The sequence below is a fragment of the Thamnophis sirtalis genome, unplaced genomic scaffold, assembly GCF_051295495.1.
Source record: "Thamnophis sirtalis isolate CommonGarterSnake01/CBP01778 unplaced genomic scaffold, rThaSir2_p1.2 scaffold_5, whole genome shotgun sequence".
Taxonomy (NCBI): domain Eukaryota; kingdom Metazoa; phylum Chordata; class Lepidosauria; order Squamata; family Natricidae; genus Thamnophis; species Thamnophis sirtalis.
The window spans coordinates 98,999,175-99,018,888 of NW_028261385.1; the positions used below are offsets into that span (position 1 = coordinate 98,999,175).

At 40.4% G+C, this 19,714-nt stretch overlaps 1 protein-coding gene across 1 annotated transcript; it reads left to right on the forward strand.

Moving 5' to 3' along the window:
* Window positions 1–3,541: 3,541 nt before the first annotated feature.
* LOC106549903 (purpurin-like) lies at window positions 3,542–19,388 on the forward strand. Its single transcript, XM_087716275.1, has 6 exons — window positions 3,542–3,674; window positions 8,548–8,668; window positions 12,728–12,864; window positions 14,501–14,613; window positions 17,153–17,365; window positions 18,203–19,388. The coding sequence occupies exons 1-6, from the start codon at window positions 3,643–3,645 to the stop codon at window positions 18,211–18,213; spliced, it is 627 nt and encodes a 208-aa protein (XP_087572401.1). The 5' UTR covers window positions 3,542–3,642; the 3' UTR covers window positions 18,214–19,388.
* Window positions 19,389–19,714: the final 326 nt, after the last annotated feature.

Below are 19,714 nucleotides of genomic sequence, written 5' to 3' on the forward strand. Positions count from 1 at the left end.
TCTTGGGCAAGATGCCCTCAAGATATGATTTTTTCTTCTCCGCTACCACTCCTTTTTTCCATTTTCTTCCCTCTCTCACTGGATCCAACCCCTATAACTCTTTATAGTAGCAGCCCCCAACCTTTTGGGCACCAGGGTCCATTGCTGTGGGGAGAGGTGTTTTCACAGACAGGAAAGAGTGTAGTTTTGTGTGTTGCCTACATCCTGCGAATGGGGCTTTGCTTGTTTGCATGGCCTAGTTGCTGGCATGCTGTGGACCAGTGCCGATCCATGGTCCGGGAGTTGGGAACCCTGCTCTACAGGACATAATTCTCTCTTCAACCTTGCTCCCTTGGAGACAAGAGGTGAAGAGGAAGGAAGAGCAGGAAAAAGCAATCCCTGGAGGATTTTGAGAGTCTGATGGTGTGAGCCCCTGACCCTAGTGTTTAGACCAGTTGAGGAAGGCTAGGATTAAATAAAATACTACAGCGGCTGACTGTCTGCTATTAACCTCTTGCAGACAGCAAGCAATGAAGAGAGAAGTATATAGGAGGCTGTGAATAGATTAATCCACTATCTGTCAAGTGCAGAAAATCTGCAGTCAAAGCAGTTCAAATGAGTACAGGTTTATTGCATGCTAACACTTCTCTACAAGAATCTGAACTACTATCAGTCAAATCAAATTGACGGTTGATAAGAATTCAAGGTAGGCTAGACTTAGATTTCTTGTGAGCATGAAGGAACTCAAGACTGATGACATACTTGACTCTTCCTTCTGGCTCAGCCTGATAATCACCTGTACTATCATTTCTGATTGAAAAGATGTATCAAGAATTTGAAGACCCACCACATCCCAAAGAAACAGAACAATGTCAATCCTATACACAAGGACAACTTTACAAGGCATCCTTTGTTTGTAGGCATCTTCTCATTATATTAAATCCCCAACAGTTTCAGATAGCAAGCCAAATTTCAGTTTGATCATACCCACTTTGTGAAGAAAATGTAGTAGGATAGGATTGAGATTCCCTTGACTCCTTGTTTCACACTGTCCCAACTTAAAAACATACACAGGCTACAAAAGAGCTAAGCAACATCCTGACAAAGAAACATTAATTTTGTATGAATGATGAATATGTAGGTAAATTTTGCTAGGGTTACTGTCATTTCAGTGCTATCTTTTTATCTCCCTCATCCTCAGATCATGTTTGAAGCAATTTCATGCTCTCAAAAGTGAATGCATATGTACTGTATGCCTACAATCTTGATTACAAGAAAAACCTTCATATCCTTGAGATTTTTTTTCTCAACTGTTGAATGACTAGAATGTCCATCATATTTCTGACCTACTATTGCCTGGATTTGGTTGTCCATTGTGATCTGATCCTGTGTGAAAGGAATATAATCAGTGAAAAACAAAGTCCTATGTAGCCCATTTTTACATTCTAGGTATGGCACAGAAGTTGAAAGAGGAAGAATTATGTTACCAGGATAATCTTCTATATATATAAAACTGACTATGTGTGTGTATATGTTCCAGCATACATACACCTTGAGCAATTTCCAAACTTGGTAAACAGATGACTTACCCTCTGGAAACAAATATTGTGGCGGTAAGATACTCCTAAAACCCCTCGGAGTGTGTGTTCTGTTAAGATACAGCCTTTTGTGCCTTAAAATGACTTTTACTGTACTGCTGTAAAATGGCTTCTACTGTGCAGCGCAATGGAATTGCCATTGTAATGGCTTCACAATACTCCACAGGGGGCTCCCTCTGGTAAGGGGGAAAATCGAACATTAGAAATTAATTTAGTCCAGTCATTTCCCCCCTATAAATAAATACCCTGGCAACGTCGGCTAGTTTTTTAAAAAAAATAGCAATAGCAGTTAGACTTATATACCGCTTCATAGGGCTTTCAGCCCTCTCTAAGCGGTTTACAGAATCAGCATATCGCCCCCACAGTCTGGGTCCTCATTTCACCCACCTCGGAAGGATGGAAGGCTGAGTCAACCTTGAGCCGGTGAGATTAGAACCGCTGAACTGCAGATAACAGTCAGCTGAAGTGGGCTGCAGTACTGCACCCTAATCACTGCGCCACCTCGGCTCTTGCAAAAAGAGCATGTCTGAATCTCCTTTCTCCAACAGCTTTGGAGAATAGAATAAGGAGACATTTATTGCACTTCTATAATTAACTAAAGATAATCAATTATAAAGAAGTATCATTGAAGTGAATGCCCATTGATAAACCTGGTTTTTTAATGTCTTTATGGTTCCTGTTAGATTTGGGCTACAATAACAATAAATCCCAGCAGCTATAAATGATAATCTATTCTCAGAGATAAATGGATTGTAATGAATTTCTTATACAGGTAGTCCTCAACTTACAACCGTTCACTCAGTGACTGTTTGAAGTTACAACAGCATTGAAAAAAGTGACTTATGACAATTTCCCACACTTATAAATATGGCGGCATCCCCATGGTCACGTGATTTACATTTGGATGCTTCACAACTGACTCACATTTATGAAGGTTGCAGTGTCCAAGGCAGGGGTGGGTTTCATATAAGCTTAGCACCGGTTCGGCCCGCGGGCACTCGCTTCATGAGTGTGCGGCCTTCCATGCATGCGATTTGCTTGCACACATGGCTTGCACACATGCACATGGCTCAGAACACGTGGCTAAATAGGACGGCATAGAGCCGGGGGAGCAGGTCGCCATGACCGGTTCGCCTGAACCGGTCCAAACCGGCTGAACACCACCTCTGGTCCCAGGATCATGTGATCACCTTTTACAACTTTCTGACAAGCAAAGTCAATGGGGAAACCAGATTCACTTAACAACTACGTTACTAACTTAACAACTGCAGTGAGTCAATGTGCAGTGCACATTAACAAATGTGAAAAGGAAAGTCGTAAAATGGGGCAAAATTCACTCAACAAATTTCTCACTTAGCAACATAAATTTTGGGCTCAATTGTGGTCATACCTTGAGGACTACCTGTATTCATTATAATAAAAAGATATAACACTTATTCAGGATCTTAATTAGAGTAGTAAAATCTAATGCAAATTAAAAGAAAAAAGAATAGAGAGGCAAAGGCTCAAAAGAGAAGCAAAAAATGTAGAAAATAAAACTATAATGAAGAGACAGATAAGACCCTCTTGATTTATTAGTCCTTGGCCAGTAGGATGTGTGTGAGCAAAGAGCTTTTGCATTGCTTTTGGCAAGAAGGGATTAAAATGTTATGAAAGTCTCATTGGTACTAAATATTTTGCAAAAGCTAAGTGGGCCTGGGCTTAGCTGGAACAATATGTTTGACCTAACACAGATCTTGTGGTGCAGTTTTAAAATTGACTTCTGCACATTTAACTGACTGTATATGTCACAATGCTGAAATGACAGAGGTTTTTGGTTCTAGATATTTTGGGGTTGGTTTGGTTTCTTCTGTTATGTAAAAGATGTGTGGATTGATAATTGAAGATGTACAGTCTGAGTACAAAGATTACAGATGATGGTTTTTACATAATGGATAATCCACAGTTAAGCATCTTATTCAGATTCAAAAGATAAATAGCCAATTAGGGTCTTTTCAAGCTTCCTTATTTAAAGGCAAGAACAAGGGAGTCACCTGTAGTCCTACAACAGCAAGAATTATTTGCAATGAATTCCAGAAGCTCCAACAAGATATCAAGGTAGGTTTTTCAAAAGGTTTGTTTAGACAGCCTGTTTTCTTTTGCTTATTTAAGAGAAATGCCATGTTCCTTGTTATCAGATATTAATGTGATCTTAAAGAGTTATCCCTTTATTGCTTTCATGAGACAGAGATCAGATAGCTGGATTTGTGGATAAATGCCTAAACAAGATTTGTTCTCTTGTTTCATGAGTTAGGCCTAGAATATATGTAGCGCATGAAGGCTTTCAGCTATTCCGCAGATAACAGAAGTGCTTTTGTTAGAAAAGATTTTGTCAGCTTAAATCAGTTCACTCTAAAAGCAGATAAATATTGCAGATAAATTCAGGACTTCTGGTGTGCAATAGGAGGAAGTCTAGTTTTGGGAGAGCTGAGTGTGAATTCTTCCCCATTTGGACAATAGATTTAAGAACATTGTCTTAGCAAAATATTAAAGGAGCTGAACTATTATGCAAAAAAAAAATCATGATGAGTTGAGTTGATTTTCTGAGCTCAACTCATGATGATTTTATGAACACATCCAGGGGAGTTTCTTAGTCACATTATAAAAGTGGTTTTCTATTACTTTCTTCAAAGTTACCTTTTTCATTTTCTCAACCTACAGGCCTCACATTTCCTAGCAGTCTATTTGTATTTGTATTTTTTGTATTTTATTGGTCTTGTATGCCGCCCACTCCCGAAGGACTCCGGGCGGCTTACAATAAACAAAGGAAGGGGATAAATAGACAAATAGACAAACAACAATTTAAAATACACAACATTCATAGTTCCCGTGGGGCTGACTATTTCAACAGCCCACCAGCCTGCCGGAGCAGCCAAATCTTAGTGGCTTTGCGGAAGGCCGGGAGAGTAGTAAGGGTCCGGATCTCCACGGGGAGCTCGTTCCAGAGGGCTGGAGCTGCAACAGAGAAGGCTGTCCCCCCGGGGGTCGCCAGCCGACATTGGCTGGCAGATGGGATCCGGAGAAGGCCTAGTCTGTGCGATCCGATCGGTCTATGGGAGGTAATTGGCAGGAGGTGGTCTCTCAGGTACCCAGGTCCGATGCCATGTAGGGCTTTATAAGTAATGACTAGCACCTTGAAGCGAGTCCGGAGACTAATGGGTAGCCAGTGCAGCTCGCGGAGGATAGGTGTCTACCATCTAGCTATTAATTAGCTCTGAGCCTGCTTAGCTGTTTCAAGATTAGCTAAGGTCAGGTAGAAGTTATTCTCTGCTGTTAATAAATGGTTAGGTAAGAAGCCACCATCTGTGATATCATCAGCTTGATCTTTGCTGAATGGGCTTTTTAGATGAGTGTTTCTCAACCGTGGCAATTTTAAATTGTATAGGCAAACTCCCAGAATTCCCCAGCCAGTATGCTGGTTAAGAAATGCTGGGAGCTGAAAAACAGACATCTCAAAGTTGAGAAACATTGGTCCTGAGGACTTCATATTATTTTGCAGTCTTAAATGTTTGCAAGACTGGCTAGATGGAAATTCTGCTGAGGGTTTTTGTAATACAACAACTAGTGGTAACATCTGAAGAATAAGATCACATGTTGTAGTTTAGATCAGGGCTCTTCAACCTTAGCAACTTTAAGACTTGTAGACTTCAACTTCTAGAATTCCTTAGCCAGCAAAGAGGAATTCTAGGAGTTGAAGCCCACAAGTCCTTAAATTGCCAAGGTTGGAGACCCCTGGTTTAGATAACAACTGAACAGACACTTTACATTTTGCTTGCTGAAAAGTTTCAGTTGTTGGAGAACTAAAATCTAAAAAAAACCCTTTATCATTTGAAGCAACAGATTGCGTAAAGTAGATTTTCAGCAGGGCAGACTGAACTGTTACTTCACAACATCACATAACACAAGTAAACCCACACATTTAGTCTTTGCAACCAGGAGAACCAGAAACCAAACCTTGCTTAGAGATCAAGGCCAACCAAAGGGTACTGCTATTCTAATTTTCAATAAATCATTCCAAAAAGTCAGAGGCAACCCAAAAAAAGTTACATGATATCTAGCTTAAGGGAGCCCTCTGAGAATCACTTATAAGAGACCATCCCAAAGGTTGATTGCAATATGGCGCACTTCCTGATCTAGATTCAAAATACACTAACTGGTAGTTTGGGAGGCACAGTGCTAATAATTTTGCAAGATGGTGCATTTTATCAAGTGATCTCTCTCCATCAGTTTGAAGTGATGTGGTTCAACAGGTCTTTTGAGAAACAGGCCTTTTCTCACTGTTTTGTATTAACTCTTGAGACGATGAATATTGATTAACTGTGAGTTTTAAAATCTCGGAGTTGTCTATTGAGTGAATAGGCTGCAAAGGTGTCGGAAACAACCACTTTGGAGAAAGGAACAGGTGACTTGGAAGCACGTGTAAATTAATCAGATCCAGTGAAGACTGGAGTCATTTGCTTTAGAAAGCCCAAGAGATAAATGACATCTGTGATCATAAGCAGATATTAACCGGGGAGATAATAGCCTGCTCTCTTTTGCATTCAAGCAATTCTCTCTGCTGGTGTTTCAGCAACCATCAATCTCAACAATTGCGATTCTGGGATGGTGGCAGGCCACTTTAGGAAAGCTAGGTTAGAAAAACCCTCAATGAATACAGAAGAAAGAATAAGATTCTTCTGTAATTTTATGACCCATAAAATTATTCAAAGGGGGAGCTGTGTGAGAGAGGATGAACAATAGCAAAAGGATTTATTCTATCAGTGCATATTTAATGCATGCATGGAAAGTTTGGAGGTGAATGATCCAGGTGAAGTATTCCACCACAAGGGGAAATAATGAATGTCTGAGGTATGTTTAGGACGACCTATGACCTACAGGGTATCACATTTCTTTGTTCTCTCATTATAGCCCCCCAAATTATAGCCCCCCAAATTATAGCCCTTCAATCATCTTCATCATAGTTCTTGCAATCTAGTTGAGCTAAATAAACGGAGGTACATAGTGTATATACCCTCTGAAAATTGCTGCCAAGTTAGAACGTTCATTGTGACCCAAGGAGGACATTATTACATACAGTACATAGATAATTATTCATTAATAATTAATTAATCATATTAATTGAGCTAATATAGTTTTTCTTCAATCACACTTTAATTTCCCTTTATATTAAATGTTGCATTTGTCCTTCTCAGAGTCATAATTTTGTGCTGGCTTTGCCTTTTGTTTTGTTTTGATTGTGGTTGTCATAGTATGCCTTTAAAAGCCAAGGGCAATCCTCCCAAAATGTTTTGAAAGTCTGAGTTAGAGAGATTGTTTGGGGAGGGGACAACATCAACAGCAGGATGTAAGAGAACAAGAAGGAAAGCCTGAGGGCGGAGTCAAGCAAGAAATCAGCCTAGAGTCAGCTGTCTAAGTCCAACCCCTCTCAAATTCCACTTAACTCCTATCTAGTGCTAATTAAGTGCTGACCATTAGTTGACTCCATTCTTGTGTATAGACATGAGAAATAAATCAGCTTAACTGGAACTCAGCCTGGATGGTGCTAATTCTTTGTGTCTGTCACAGGCCCAGCTTCCTGCGACTGACATGAACATGCAGAGATCTCTAGCAGCTGATGCTGCTTTCCACAGCATTTTTTCTTCCTATTGTTTATTAAAAATAATATTGTTCAGAGGGACTCATCTAGACATATATACTTTCCCCCCTTGCTTATCCTTTATTACAACAAAATTATCCTTAAGCTTAAATAAGAGGCTTTGTCTGCAAAAGAAGCCTTCTCCCTAGCATCTAACTGCAAAATGCAAAGGTCTAAAATTACATAATTGTATCACAGCCAGAGACTGATGTAGTACATTTCCACATTTTGATTTAAGGAAAAAAAGGGTACCCCTCAGCTTCTGCTCCCTGATATAGTTTAAGAGGGGCACTTTCTTCCACACATAATCATCTACCACCTTGCAAATATATTTTTTAATAAAAATTTTATTTTCAGACAAACACAAACACACAACACATATAATATAAAAGCCTCTTCAATTACACACAGTGTGTCAATTGGTTACAAAGTCTTTCTGTGTCCTTTCCGTGGTCCTCACTTGAATTTTATCAAAATTCACATATTGACAATCAAGATACTGTATCTTTGCATACATTGTTATTATGCTTCCTCCTATTTTATTGTGACATCATTCAATCATTTTAGCATTGATAACATTCTCTAATAGTTTTCAATTCTATGTTTTTCCCCATTATTAGTATCATCAATCTAATATACATGTATACAAATTGTTATAATTATTAAACATTAATTAAGCCCAGCTATTATTACATCCTTTCAACATAAGGCATATTTAATTTGAAGTAAATGTATATTATAACATTTTATTACATTATCCTGAAATCATCCAATGATATTACATCTTTCTAATCTATTCTATATAGAATTGTTTATCTTTTATAAAAAGGCTTTTCAACATCATCTCCATGATCCTCACAATTTGTATAAGATTTCATATTATCAATCTAGTATATATAAATGCTTTGTTATCATTATTAATCATTTATTTGACTATAGCTATTATTACGTTGTACATTGCATTCAGAATTTAACTATATTTAACTAAATTTATTGTGACATCATTCTATTATTTTAGCATTGATAACATTCTCTAATAATTTTCAATTCCATGTTTCCCCCCATTATTAGTATTATCAATCTAATATATTTGTATACAAATTGTTATACTTATTGACATCCATTAAGCCCAGCTATTATTGCATCCTTTCAACATAAGGCATATTAAATTAAGTGAAGGAAGAATCTTTGTAGTTAAGCACTAGAAGGAATGCCGTTAACCAAGGAAATAAAAGCAAGGCATTATGGTGGCTAGAGCTGTCTTTTTAATCTGGGCTCAATTGTGTTGCTTTACAGAATGAAATACAATCACTACACCCTCCTGATGACCCTGATCTTCATGATTAATGAATGCATGGGACAGACTTCATGTGTGGTGGACTCATTCACTGTGAAGGAAGACTTTGACCCCAAACAGGTAACTATGAACTAATATCAAGGGCAAAGAGCATGTGGATTAAAGTAAAGTCATTAGTTGAAGTCCACATAACTTTCCACACAAAAACCAAACTTGGTTTCTAAAATGTGTTAGTCTTACCAGAGTCAGCATTTTGATTCTTTTTTTAAAAAAATCTCAACTTATTGTGTTCCTGGGCAATGTTCCCTCTAATTTTTTTTCAGTGTGTGCGGAAAAGTATAGTGTTTAAGCGGCACATTTTCATGCCTGAGCACCTGGATTTTTTTAGCCATAATTGCCATCAGAGCAGATGTTGGGGAGGGGGGCAAGGAGGAAAAGGGTCCCCTCCCTCTCCCTCAGACCCCCAGGAAGGAAGGAAGGAAGGGGAGGGGGAGGGAAAGGAAATGGGAAAGAAGAAAAGGAAAAAGGAAAGGAAATGGAAAAGAAGGAAAGGAAAAAGGAAAGGAAATGGGAAAGAAGAAAGGAAAGGAAAAGAAAGGAAAGGGAAAAAGGAAAGGAAATGGAAAAGAAGGAAAGAAAAAGGGAAAGGAAATGGGAAAGAAGGAAGGAAAGGATGAAGAAGGGAAGGAAAGGGGAGGGAAGGGAAAAGAAAAAAAGAGAAAAGGAAATAAGGAAAGGAAAAGAGAAAGGAAAGGAAAAAGGAAAGGAAATGGGAAAGAAGAAAGGAAAGGAAAATAGAAAGGAAAGGAAATGGAAAAGAAGGAAAGGAAAAAGGAAAGGAAATGGGGAAGAAAGGAAAGGATGAAGAAGGGAGGGAAAGGGAAGGGAAAAGAAAAAAGAAAGGAAAAGGAAATAAGGAAAAGAGAAAGGAAAGGAGAAAGGAAAGGAAATGGAAAAGAAGGAAAGGAAAAAGAAAAAGAAAGGAGAAATGAAAGGAAAAGAGAAAGGAAAGGAAAAAGAAAAGGAAAGGAAGATAGAAGAAGGACAGAAAGGGAAAGGAAAGAATGGAAAGGATTGGTACTGCTCAAAAATCAAGTCTCCTCTTTGGCTCAGCCAGTCCAATTCCACGCTGGTTCCCTCTGTTCCCAAAGCGAAGGGATCACAGAAAAACTGCCAAGCCCAGAACGGGCCTTCAGATGACGCTTGATTTCACCAATCACAAGATGGAGAGAATTCGGTGCAGAGAGAGAAGGGAGGGAGGGGGGATATTTTCAGTCACATTTAAAGAAATATTGTGCTGCAGCTTGAAACTTCTGCACGGTGTTTTCTTGTTATGTGCGCGGCCGTGCAGGCGCGCAGCTTAGAGGGAACATTATTTGCAAATCAGTCTTATTCCTCTTTGTTTTATAGTTTTGGCTTAGAAGATATGTATACTGTACAGTGTATGGGATGGGGGGCGGTGGCCTGCTGTATCTGTTTCATTCCCCCACTGTAGCTAACTTAGGAAGGAGAGTTATCACCAAGGCAGGTAAATCAAGCTAAAACCTCCTTCAAATCCAGCTCTACTCTTGCTGATTTCATAGCAGTCAGGTTCATAATGTTTTTTTGACAATAATATGAGAGCAGTATCACATTGCTTTCTCCTGATTGTTTGGTTGTGTTGTTTTTTTAAAACACTTTTCATTCATTCATTCATTCATTCACTAACTCACTCACTCATTCATCCCCTTCCCTCCATTCCATTCCACTCCACTCCACTCCATTCCATCATGATTTTTGTGCTGCCCATCTCGCCTAAAGGCAACTCTGGCAGGCTTACAAACATTGCACAATAAATAGCAATAATAATTTACAATTAAAGGCTGGGGAGGAAGGGAGTGTGATGCACATGGGGAGAGGTAGGGATCTTTCTCTTAACCTGTCAAGTGTAATGTGCCCCTGTTGGGGCTCCAGGCCAACTGGTGGGTCTTCAGGCCCTTACAGAAAATCAGAATGGTAGGTATGGATCTCACCTTGGGGCGTGTGGTGTGGTATACAATGTTACAAAGGGCAGGAACCATGGCCCAAAAGGCTCTTCTCTTGGATCCTATCAGTCAAAATTCCTTGACTGATGAGGTCCACAACATGATTTTTCTGCAGGCTTGTCCTAGGGGGCGGGGGGGGGGGGATAGTTTTTCAGTTAGCCTGGACCCAGATGAGCTTCCCAATCTATTCCACACTCTTTATATTTCTTGTTGGTTCCTGTTTAAGTTTTAAGTATGCTTGACTCAATTTAATTTCCTAGCCTACAAAGAAGAGAGAGTCAAACTATTCTCCAGGGCACCTGAGGGTAGAACAAGAAGCAATGGGTGGAAACTAATCAAGGAGAGAAGCAATTTAGAACTGAGGAGAAATTTCCTGACAGTTAGAAAAATTGATCAGTGGAACAGCTTGCCTCCAGAAGTTGTGAATTCCCCAACACTGGAAGTCTTTAAAAAGATGTTGGATAGCCATTTGTCTGAAACGGTATAGGGTTTCCTGCCTAGGCAGAACAATGTTGGACTAGAAGACCTCCAAGGTCCCTTCCAACTCTGCCATTGTATTGTATAGTGGCTGTTAACCAGTGGTGAAATTCTGTGGGCGTGGCTTGGTGGCATGGTGTGGCTTGGTGGTGTGGCAGGGGAAGGATACTGTAAAATCTCCATTCCCACCCCACTCTGGGGCCAGCCAGAGGTGGCATTTGCCGGTTCTCTGAACTACTCAAAAATTCTGCTACCAGTTCTCCAGAACCTGTTAGAACCTGCTGTATTTCACCCCTGCTGTTAACTCAGAGGCTCTTCCAGGCAGAACCAGAGAGGTGGATAGGGGGCTTTGGGCTGTTGAATCCAAAACACTGGGACAGAGTTTCTCACGTAGAGAAATGACAGATTGATTAACCTGTGCCTGTCCAGTTCTTGCTGAATTGTACTCTCAGCAGCCCCAACTCATATGCCAATAGTGAGGGATGATGGGAAACATAATTCAATAAAACTATAAGGGCACAAATTTCCCAATTCAGTCTATGCTGGATGGCCTCCCACGAGGAAAACAAGAATTGTATTTCTTCAACAGTTTGGTTCCATTATTAATTGGTCCTTTACATCAAGGATTTTCTTAATGTGCAACTGAATGTCATCTTGCAAATAGTTACCTAGTATTGCTCTCACAAGCTATTCAACAATAAAAAGTGGTTATTTTCATTGTTAATGACCACTTTTTAAAATAAGAAATAGATTATTACTTCATTCTTCTGTTTGAATAGCTTTCAGCATTCATTAATCTCTATTGATTTACTTATATCATGCCTTTATATATGTTTTTATACGTATAGTATAGCCTTTATTGTCATTGTACGTCCTGTATACAATGAAATTGGTTGTAGCCTCACTGGTGAAATCCATGACAAAAATACAAACAACATAAATAGTATAAAGAATAATCCTTATGCAAGTAATTAGGAAAAGAAAAAAGAAATAAAAAGAAAAACTATTCATACGTTTCCACGTGTGCGTGAAATGATTGTGGTTGTGTTTAAGAGTCTGACAGTCCAAAGATAGAAACTATTTTTAAACCTATTTGTTTGGCTGGCTATGCTTTGATGTCTTCTGTCCGATGGTAGAAATGCGAAGAGACACTGACTAGGGTGTGAATCATCTCTGAGTATCTTCCTTACTCCGCTAAAGCAGTGAGATGTAATGTCATCCAATGGTGTTAGAGGGTAACCAATAGTTTCTTGGGCCAAATAACTCAAGGCAGTGAACAAACCTAATACCCTTCCCTCCTCCTATTGTCCCCAACAACTACAACCCTGGGAGGTGACTTCGGCTGAGAGAAGAACTGGCCCACAGTCACCCAACTGGCTTCTATGCTGAGGTGGGAGTGGAATTCAGTCTCCTGGTTTCTAGCCTAACACCTTAATCACTAGACCAAGCTTCCAACTATTTAGACAGATTCAGGAGGTAGTTTCACTGTATCCAAATTAGACAATCGTTTAAGACCTGTATTTAAATTAAGGACACATAGGGAATCAGTTTGCAAGAGTTTCTCTATCTCTCCATCAGATCCAGTTACTTTAACTTGTAGTCATCTCTTGTGCAGTGTTCATTGTGAAGATGTATTCACTGTCCTTGTAACCTTAACTATTGCTTTTTTGTATTTTAGTATGCAGGTAAATGGTATGCTCTGGCCAAGAAAGACCCAGAAGGATTGTTTCTACAGGATAATATCTCAGCTGAATACACCATTGAGGAGGATGGGACTATGACTGCATCTTCCAAAGGCAGGATGAAGCTTTTTGGGTAAGCTGCAGCTGCATATGAGTAACTAGCATTTCTGTGTCATTAGGCATTTGTTCATTTTATGCAGGACTACATTTTTGTGATCACGATGCCCAGCAACTCTAATGTGGAAGTCACAAAGTGGAAGCCCTGACTTATATCACCATGGTTCATTGAATAAATCTGAGTTTTTACAAATAGACTCACAAATCACAATGACCTGTTTCACCCAGCAAGATCGGGCCAAGCAATAGCAATAGCACTTAGATTTATATACCTCTTTGCAGTGTTTTACAGCCCTCTCTGAGTGGTTTACAGAGTCAGTCTATTGCCCTAACAATCTAGGTCCTCATTTTACCGACCTCGGAAGGATGGAAGGCTGAATCAGCCTTGAGCCTGGTGAGATTCAATCTGCCAAACTGCTGGCAGCCAGCAATCAGTAGAAGTAGCCTGCAATACCGCATTCTAACCACTGTGTGTTAAGTAACCTATGTTGTTATTTGTTTGTTTGTTTGTTTATTTATTCATTGGATTCTTATCCTGCATTTACTATTTTTTATAACTAACTCAAGGTGACAAATATGCCTAGTATTCCTTCTATTTTTCCCCACAATAAGAACCCTGCAAGGTGAATTGGGTGGAGAGAGAGTGACTGGCTCAAAGTCACCCAGCAGGCTTTTTTACGCCTCAGAGGGGAATGGGTTTCCTGTTTTCCGCTTGGTGCCTTAACCACATGATATGAGAATTCAGGCATTGTGAAGGTTGCAAATAAGTAAAATGAGTCTGACAGATGATTTGGTTACCCAAGTCTTAAACTGTGGAGTTAACCATCAACAATGTCGGGAATTGGATAATCCAAAGGATATAGAGGGCACCAAGTTGTCTTTGCTGAAAATTACATTATATGTTTAAATCGTCTAGCAGTGATTAGTGTGTGTCAATTCAGTTGTCTGTTGTCACTAATGCAGGTAATACTTGACTTACAGCAGTTCAGTGACTTATGAACCATTTTTCACACCGCTGCAGCATCCTCTTGGTCACATGATCAGAATTAAGATGCTTGGCAACTGTCTCATATTTATGATGGTTCCAGTGCCCTAGGGTCATGTGATCACTTTTTGCAACTTTCTGGCAAGCAAAGTCAACAGGGAAGTCATATTCATTTAACCACCATGTAACTAATTTAACCACTGCGGTGATTCATTTCAGTGATTTCTGAATTTACACAATACAAACCAGAAAACCACAGAATGACTTAGGTTTATGCATCTTACTAACTAAGCCACAAAAATCCCAAACAAGTTTAAAAAATACAAAATTCAGCATTTTGCCCCTAGGTTTGTTGTACATGTTGCATGAACAAAAAGGGGAAAAAAACTAATGCAGAGCAGACGTGAGACAAGCAGATTGCACTTGGCATGACGTGGTATGGCTTTGAGCTATCATCTTAATAAACCAGTGTTACGAAATCTCAGCAAGTTTAAGATGTGTGGACTTCAACTCCCAGAATTCCCCAGCCAGTATGTATTTAATGCAATAAATAGTATAGTACCGAAGTCAGAACAGGATGCAAGCACAGTATATTCCAGGCAAAAGAGCAAAATGTCAGTTACATAAGAAAATGTTTAAAATTAATTTCAATATCTTTCTGTTTTAGATTCTGGATGGTCTGTGCTGATATGGCTGCTCAGTATTCGGTACCTGACCCCACTACACCAGCCAAGATGTTCATGAATTATCAAGGGCTGGCAAGCTATTTGTCAAGTGGAGGTCAGTTTCCCCACCCCTAGTTTTTAAGCAGAGCATGAGGGCAGCATCATTTTCCTGCCTACATTTTAAAAAATGTATATTATTAAAACTTTTAAAAGTGAAGTTAAAAACTAACACAAATTAATATAAAGTAAGGAAGATATTGTTGTGAGCTGTTGGTGGAATCTGACAGCAATAAACACTATGGGACTGTCCTGGAGGCTAAGGAAGACTGGGGGGGGGGGGGAGTTCAGAGTCAGAGCAGGAACTAGAGAGGCCTGATGGCCACCAGGTGGTGTCTGAGTTAGGGAGCAGTGAGGAACAACAGAGGGAGGCTGTCCATGGCGTACGTATGCATAGGGCTGCGAGGAGGATGGAGCAGCTTTGGAAAAAGGGTCACAGAAGGAAATAGAAACAGGTGGCTACTGATTGGCCCCTCCTAGAGAGTTTATAGGTGGGGCAATGGGAATTTTGCAGGAAACAACAATTTACTGATCCAGCCATAGAGAAAGATTGGGAGAATTTCGTGAGTTTAAGCCTTGTTTCATAGAGATAGCTTTCTGGGCTCCCAGCCTAGGGGTTTCTTATTTCCCTCTTTAGTTGTGGCAGACAGCCAACTCTGCATCTGTATATATTGTAGAGGCTTGGAACACAACAGATATGGTGATGCGATGGCTCACTGGCTAAGACGCTAAGCTTATCAATCACAAGGTCGGCAGTTCAGTGGTTTGAATCCTTAGCACCGTGTTATGAATTGAGCTCCCGTTACTTGTCTCAGTTCTGCCAACCTAGCAGTTTGAAAGCATGTAAAAATGCAAGTAAAAAAAATAGGAACCACCTTTGGTGGGAAGGTAACAGCATTCCGTGCATATTCGGTGTTTAGTCATGCCGACTACATGACCATGGAGACGTCTTTAGACAGCGCTGGCTCTTCGGCTTTGAAACAGAGATGAGCACCTCCCCCTAGAATTGGGAGTGACTAGCACATACATTATGTGCGGGGGAACGTTTACCTTTTAAAGACGATAAAGGGGAAATGAAAGAAAACTAACAGTGAAAGAAAGAAAGAAAGAAAAAGAAAAATAGAAAAGAAAAAAAGATACCATGGAGTTGTTTCCAATTTTCTTTACACTAGTTTTTGGTACAATCTACTTCTTTTTCTTCTTTCTACAATCTGTCCTGCCTTATTTATATCATTTCTTAAAGAGACATTATCATATCTGATAATGGAGTAAATATATGATACATTGATTGCATTGTATGCCATTGATATATCACAGCGATGGCAAACATTTTTTGGCTCGCATGCCATAAGCAGGGGGAGCGCAGGGGAGTCATGCACAGGCGCGCTGCACCCATAATGCAGTGCGCAACCCCCCTGCACATGCACACGACAGGCGCTCCCCCCATTTTTGCATGCTTTTTCCCCCTCCCCAGGCTCCAGAGGCTTTATAGGAGCCTGGAGAGGGTGAAAATAGCCCCCACCCTCCAAAGCCCTTCTGGAGGCTTCAGGGAAGCTCCTGAAGTCTCCAGAGCACAAGAAACCGACCCTACAGGCAAACCGGAAGTTTGGGAATGGACTTCCGGTTTGCTCGTAGGGCCGCTTTAAGCCCTCAGGGAAGAAAAACGGCTCTACTTCCGGTTTGCTCGTAGGGCTGTTTTTAGTCATCCAGAACCTTCAGGGAAGAGGCTTTATAGGAGCCTGGGGAGGGCGAAAACAGCCTCCCCCACCCCCCCGGAGGCTTCAGGGACCTTCAAGAGGCTTCCCTGAAGCCTCTGGAGCAGTCAAAACGACCCTCCAAGCAAAGCAGAAGTCTGTTCCCGAAGTTCCGGTTTGCCCATAGGGCCGGCTATTTGCATTCTGGATGCTTCAGGGAAGCTCTTGAAGCCTCCGGAGGGCCTCCGGGTGGGGAGCGGGGGAGGCTGTTTTCGCCCTCCCCAGGCTTCTACAAAGCCTCTGAAGCCTGGGGAGGGCAAAAAATGGCTTTAAAAAGGCAGAACTCAGCTGGCCATAGGCTGGATCTGTCCCATGGGAGTGCTTAGAACTGGCCCACGGGGCTGACCTGGAAACAGCAAAGGATTGGCCTACAGTGCCTCTGCCAGCAAAAATAAAGCTCATGAGGGCTGCGTGTGGCCTGCCCGAGCTCTGTTTTTAGCTATGACGGCCTCCTGCTGCCTTCTACCAATGAAAATGGAGCTCGGGAGACCGCAGCCCTCCTGGGCTCAGTTTTTGCTGGCAGAGGGCTGCAGGAGACCCTCATAGCTGAAAATGGAGCCTGGGAGGACCATACGCAGGCTGCAGGACATTGAGCTGGCTATGCTCACTTGGTCCCCCGAGGTCAGACACAACCCTGATGCGACCCTCAATGAAATCAAGTTTGACACCCCTGTCCTACACTCTCAGGAAGATTTTTCAAAGTTCTGAATGTTTTTTTGTATGTGTGTGAACAAAAAACATGCAGGAAGGACACAGGGTCCATGAATTAATACTGATCCTTTCATTTCTGACACGATCAATAGTTATCAGAACTCATTATGTACACTCGATTTTGTATTCCAGGTGATAATTACTGGGTGATTGACACAGATTACGATAACTATGCCATCACTTATGCCTGCCGCACTCTGAAAGAGGATGGGTCCTGTGATGATGGCTATTCCCTTGTTTTCTCCCGCAACCCTCGGGGCCTTCCCCCTGCCATTCAGAAAATTGTGCAGCAGAAGCAAGAGGAAATCTGCCTGACTGGCCTGTTCCAGCCTGTGCTACAGTCAGGTATGTGGAAAGGCCCAATGGCTCCAGTCATAAATTTGACTTCTTTGGGGCAACAGGAAGCACTGATCTATCAGAAGACCAAATTTGATATTGTCTATGAAAAGGAAGAATGTGGGAAGATTGTTTCAGTCTAGGCAATTCTAGTCCTGGCCTCAGATTCTAAGAGCATGAGAATTCCTGGTGCATGATCAGTACAATTCAGGATAATGATCTGGTTCATACATTGCACCAAACCATAATGTTAACACTGATAATGTTACCTAGTTGGGTAATGAAACACCTGAAAGACAACAATCTAGCTCAGAGAGCAACAAGGACCCCTCATAATATAGTTGAATTGTATTGTATTGTAATTGGTTTGGCTCAGCATGTTGTGTGAACCTTAATAAACCATAGGCTCTAAGAAACTGTGGTTTAATAAATTATGGTTAAATAAACCACACCACAGCATGATGATTTAGCCAAGGTCTCCAACAACAGATGATCAAAATGCTTCTGCGAAGACTACATATAGAAAGTCTTCCACATTTAGTTCAACCACAATTATGATTTTTTTTTAAAAGCTGTTTCAAGCTTGAGATTGCAGTCATCTTTTCTAGCAATGAATCCCTTAAACAAACTAAATCTGCCTCAGAATTAAAGTTGTACTATTGCCAGTTAATTTTATGGCCTGAACTCCAACTGTAGTATTTATTGATTCTCCTATAGATATAAGTAAGGAATCTAAAAAAAAATGCCTTGTGGAATTGCCATGTATAGAAATAAGTAAATGATCTGAGCAACTTTTTCTTTACATTACAGGAACTAAAGGGTGTTTATTTTGTTTTGTCTCCACAGGGGCTTGTTAAACCGAAACTCCTCCAGTCCAGAGATGGAGTCAAAGGCCTAATGACATCTCAAACATGTTCCTCACAAATCCTTTGAATCATTTTTTTCAAAGCACATTTAAGTTCTGCTTTCTAGTAATTAGATTTTTGAAAGAAAACTGGCTCAAGGATACAGCACATTACTTCTCAAACTCCTGCATAAACTGTTTAAAAACTAGACCTTTTTCAATTATCTTTTAATTTTAACCTTTCTTGGGCAATATTCATCTGGTATGGCGCTGAATCCTTCAGCAAAAGATACAGGCCTTATGAATGTAATTTTCCTACTGCAAAGTTTCTCAAAACCCTATGCCAAGTTTTCCTTCTCCTGCATTAATTCCATCTCGTGATTTATTAATTTAAATAGAGAAGCATCAGTTATACACAAGATGTTTATGAAAATTCTCAGTTGTCTAAATTCATGGTTGCCCCAAATGTGGTTTCCTTCAAAAGGCAACTGGATATTTTTGTTGTTGAGCAAAACAAGAAAGCAGTTGCCTTTTGAAAACACCTTTGGGTTATACCAGAGTTATGTAAGGAAGGACAATGTATGGAAGGACAAACTATTTGAAATTTGTAGTTCACATTAACCTAGAAATTGCAAAGGGGGCCTTTTTATGGGGCCTCCGCTATTCTTTGTGTAGTTCCATCCAAAATGGAGAATCTCCAATATGCTGTTGCCAGCATTTGCTAGAAGTATAGAATTGAGGAAGCTCCTCAATAAAGATCCTGTAGGCCATCCATTGTATCTGCTTACCAAGGAAAGAAAACAGGTGGAGTATTTTATTCAAGAGATGACGTTTTCCTGAGCAATTGGTGGTTCTTTGATCCTGGCTTCAGCTTTTCTCCTTATTGCGCTTGTCTAATTATTTAGCAAATTATCTGGTATGGTGGCTCATTCCAAATTTCTCAGTAGGATTCGGAAATTATGCTCCACGAAGGCGACATTTATTTTATAAGCTTGAACTATGGAGGTTTTTGTTTTGGGATGTTGGACAAAAGGGGCATTGCATTCATTCATTAGCTCATGCTTAAAGATCCTTAAAGGTATATTTCCCTATTACCATTTCCAAAACCCTCTGTTGACGACTGATTAACCATTTTATCTTCTATGTGTGCAGGGCATAGTTTATGGGTAATGTCAAAGCACAGCTTATTTAGATTAGGCAGTTCTCCCTCCTCTTTATTCTTTGGAACATTTTCTTCAATTCCTATTGATATAATGCCTTTGAAGTATGGACAAAACGGTCACAACAATGGTCTTTCTAATGCTGTAATGTAATTTATAACTATGTCAGAATAAGCATTGGTATGAATAAGGATAAGAATCCATTTGAATGAATAAACCTCATTATGAACCTTTCTTGTCAATTTTTTGTTGTTGTACAGTTGCTAAGTCATATCTGGCTCTTCGTGACCCCATGGACCATAGCATGCCAGCCCCCGCCCCCATCCTCCAGTGACTCCCCAAGTCTGCCCATAT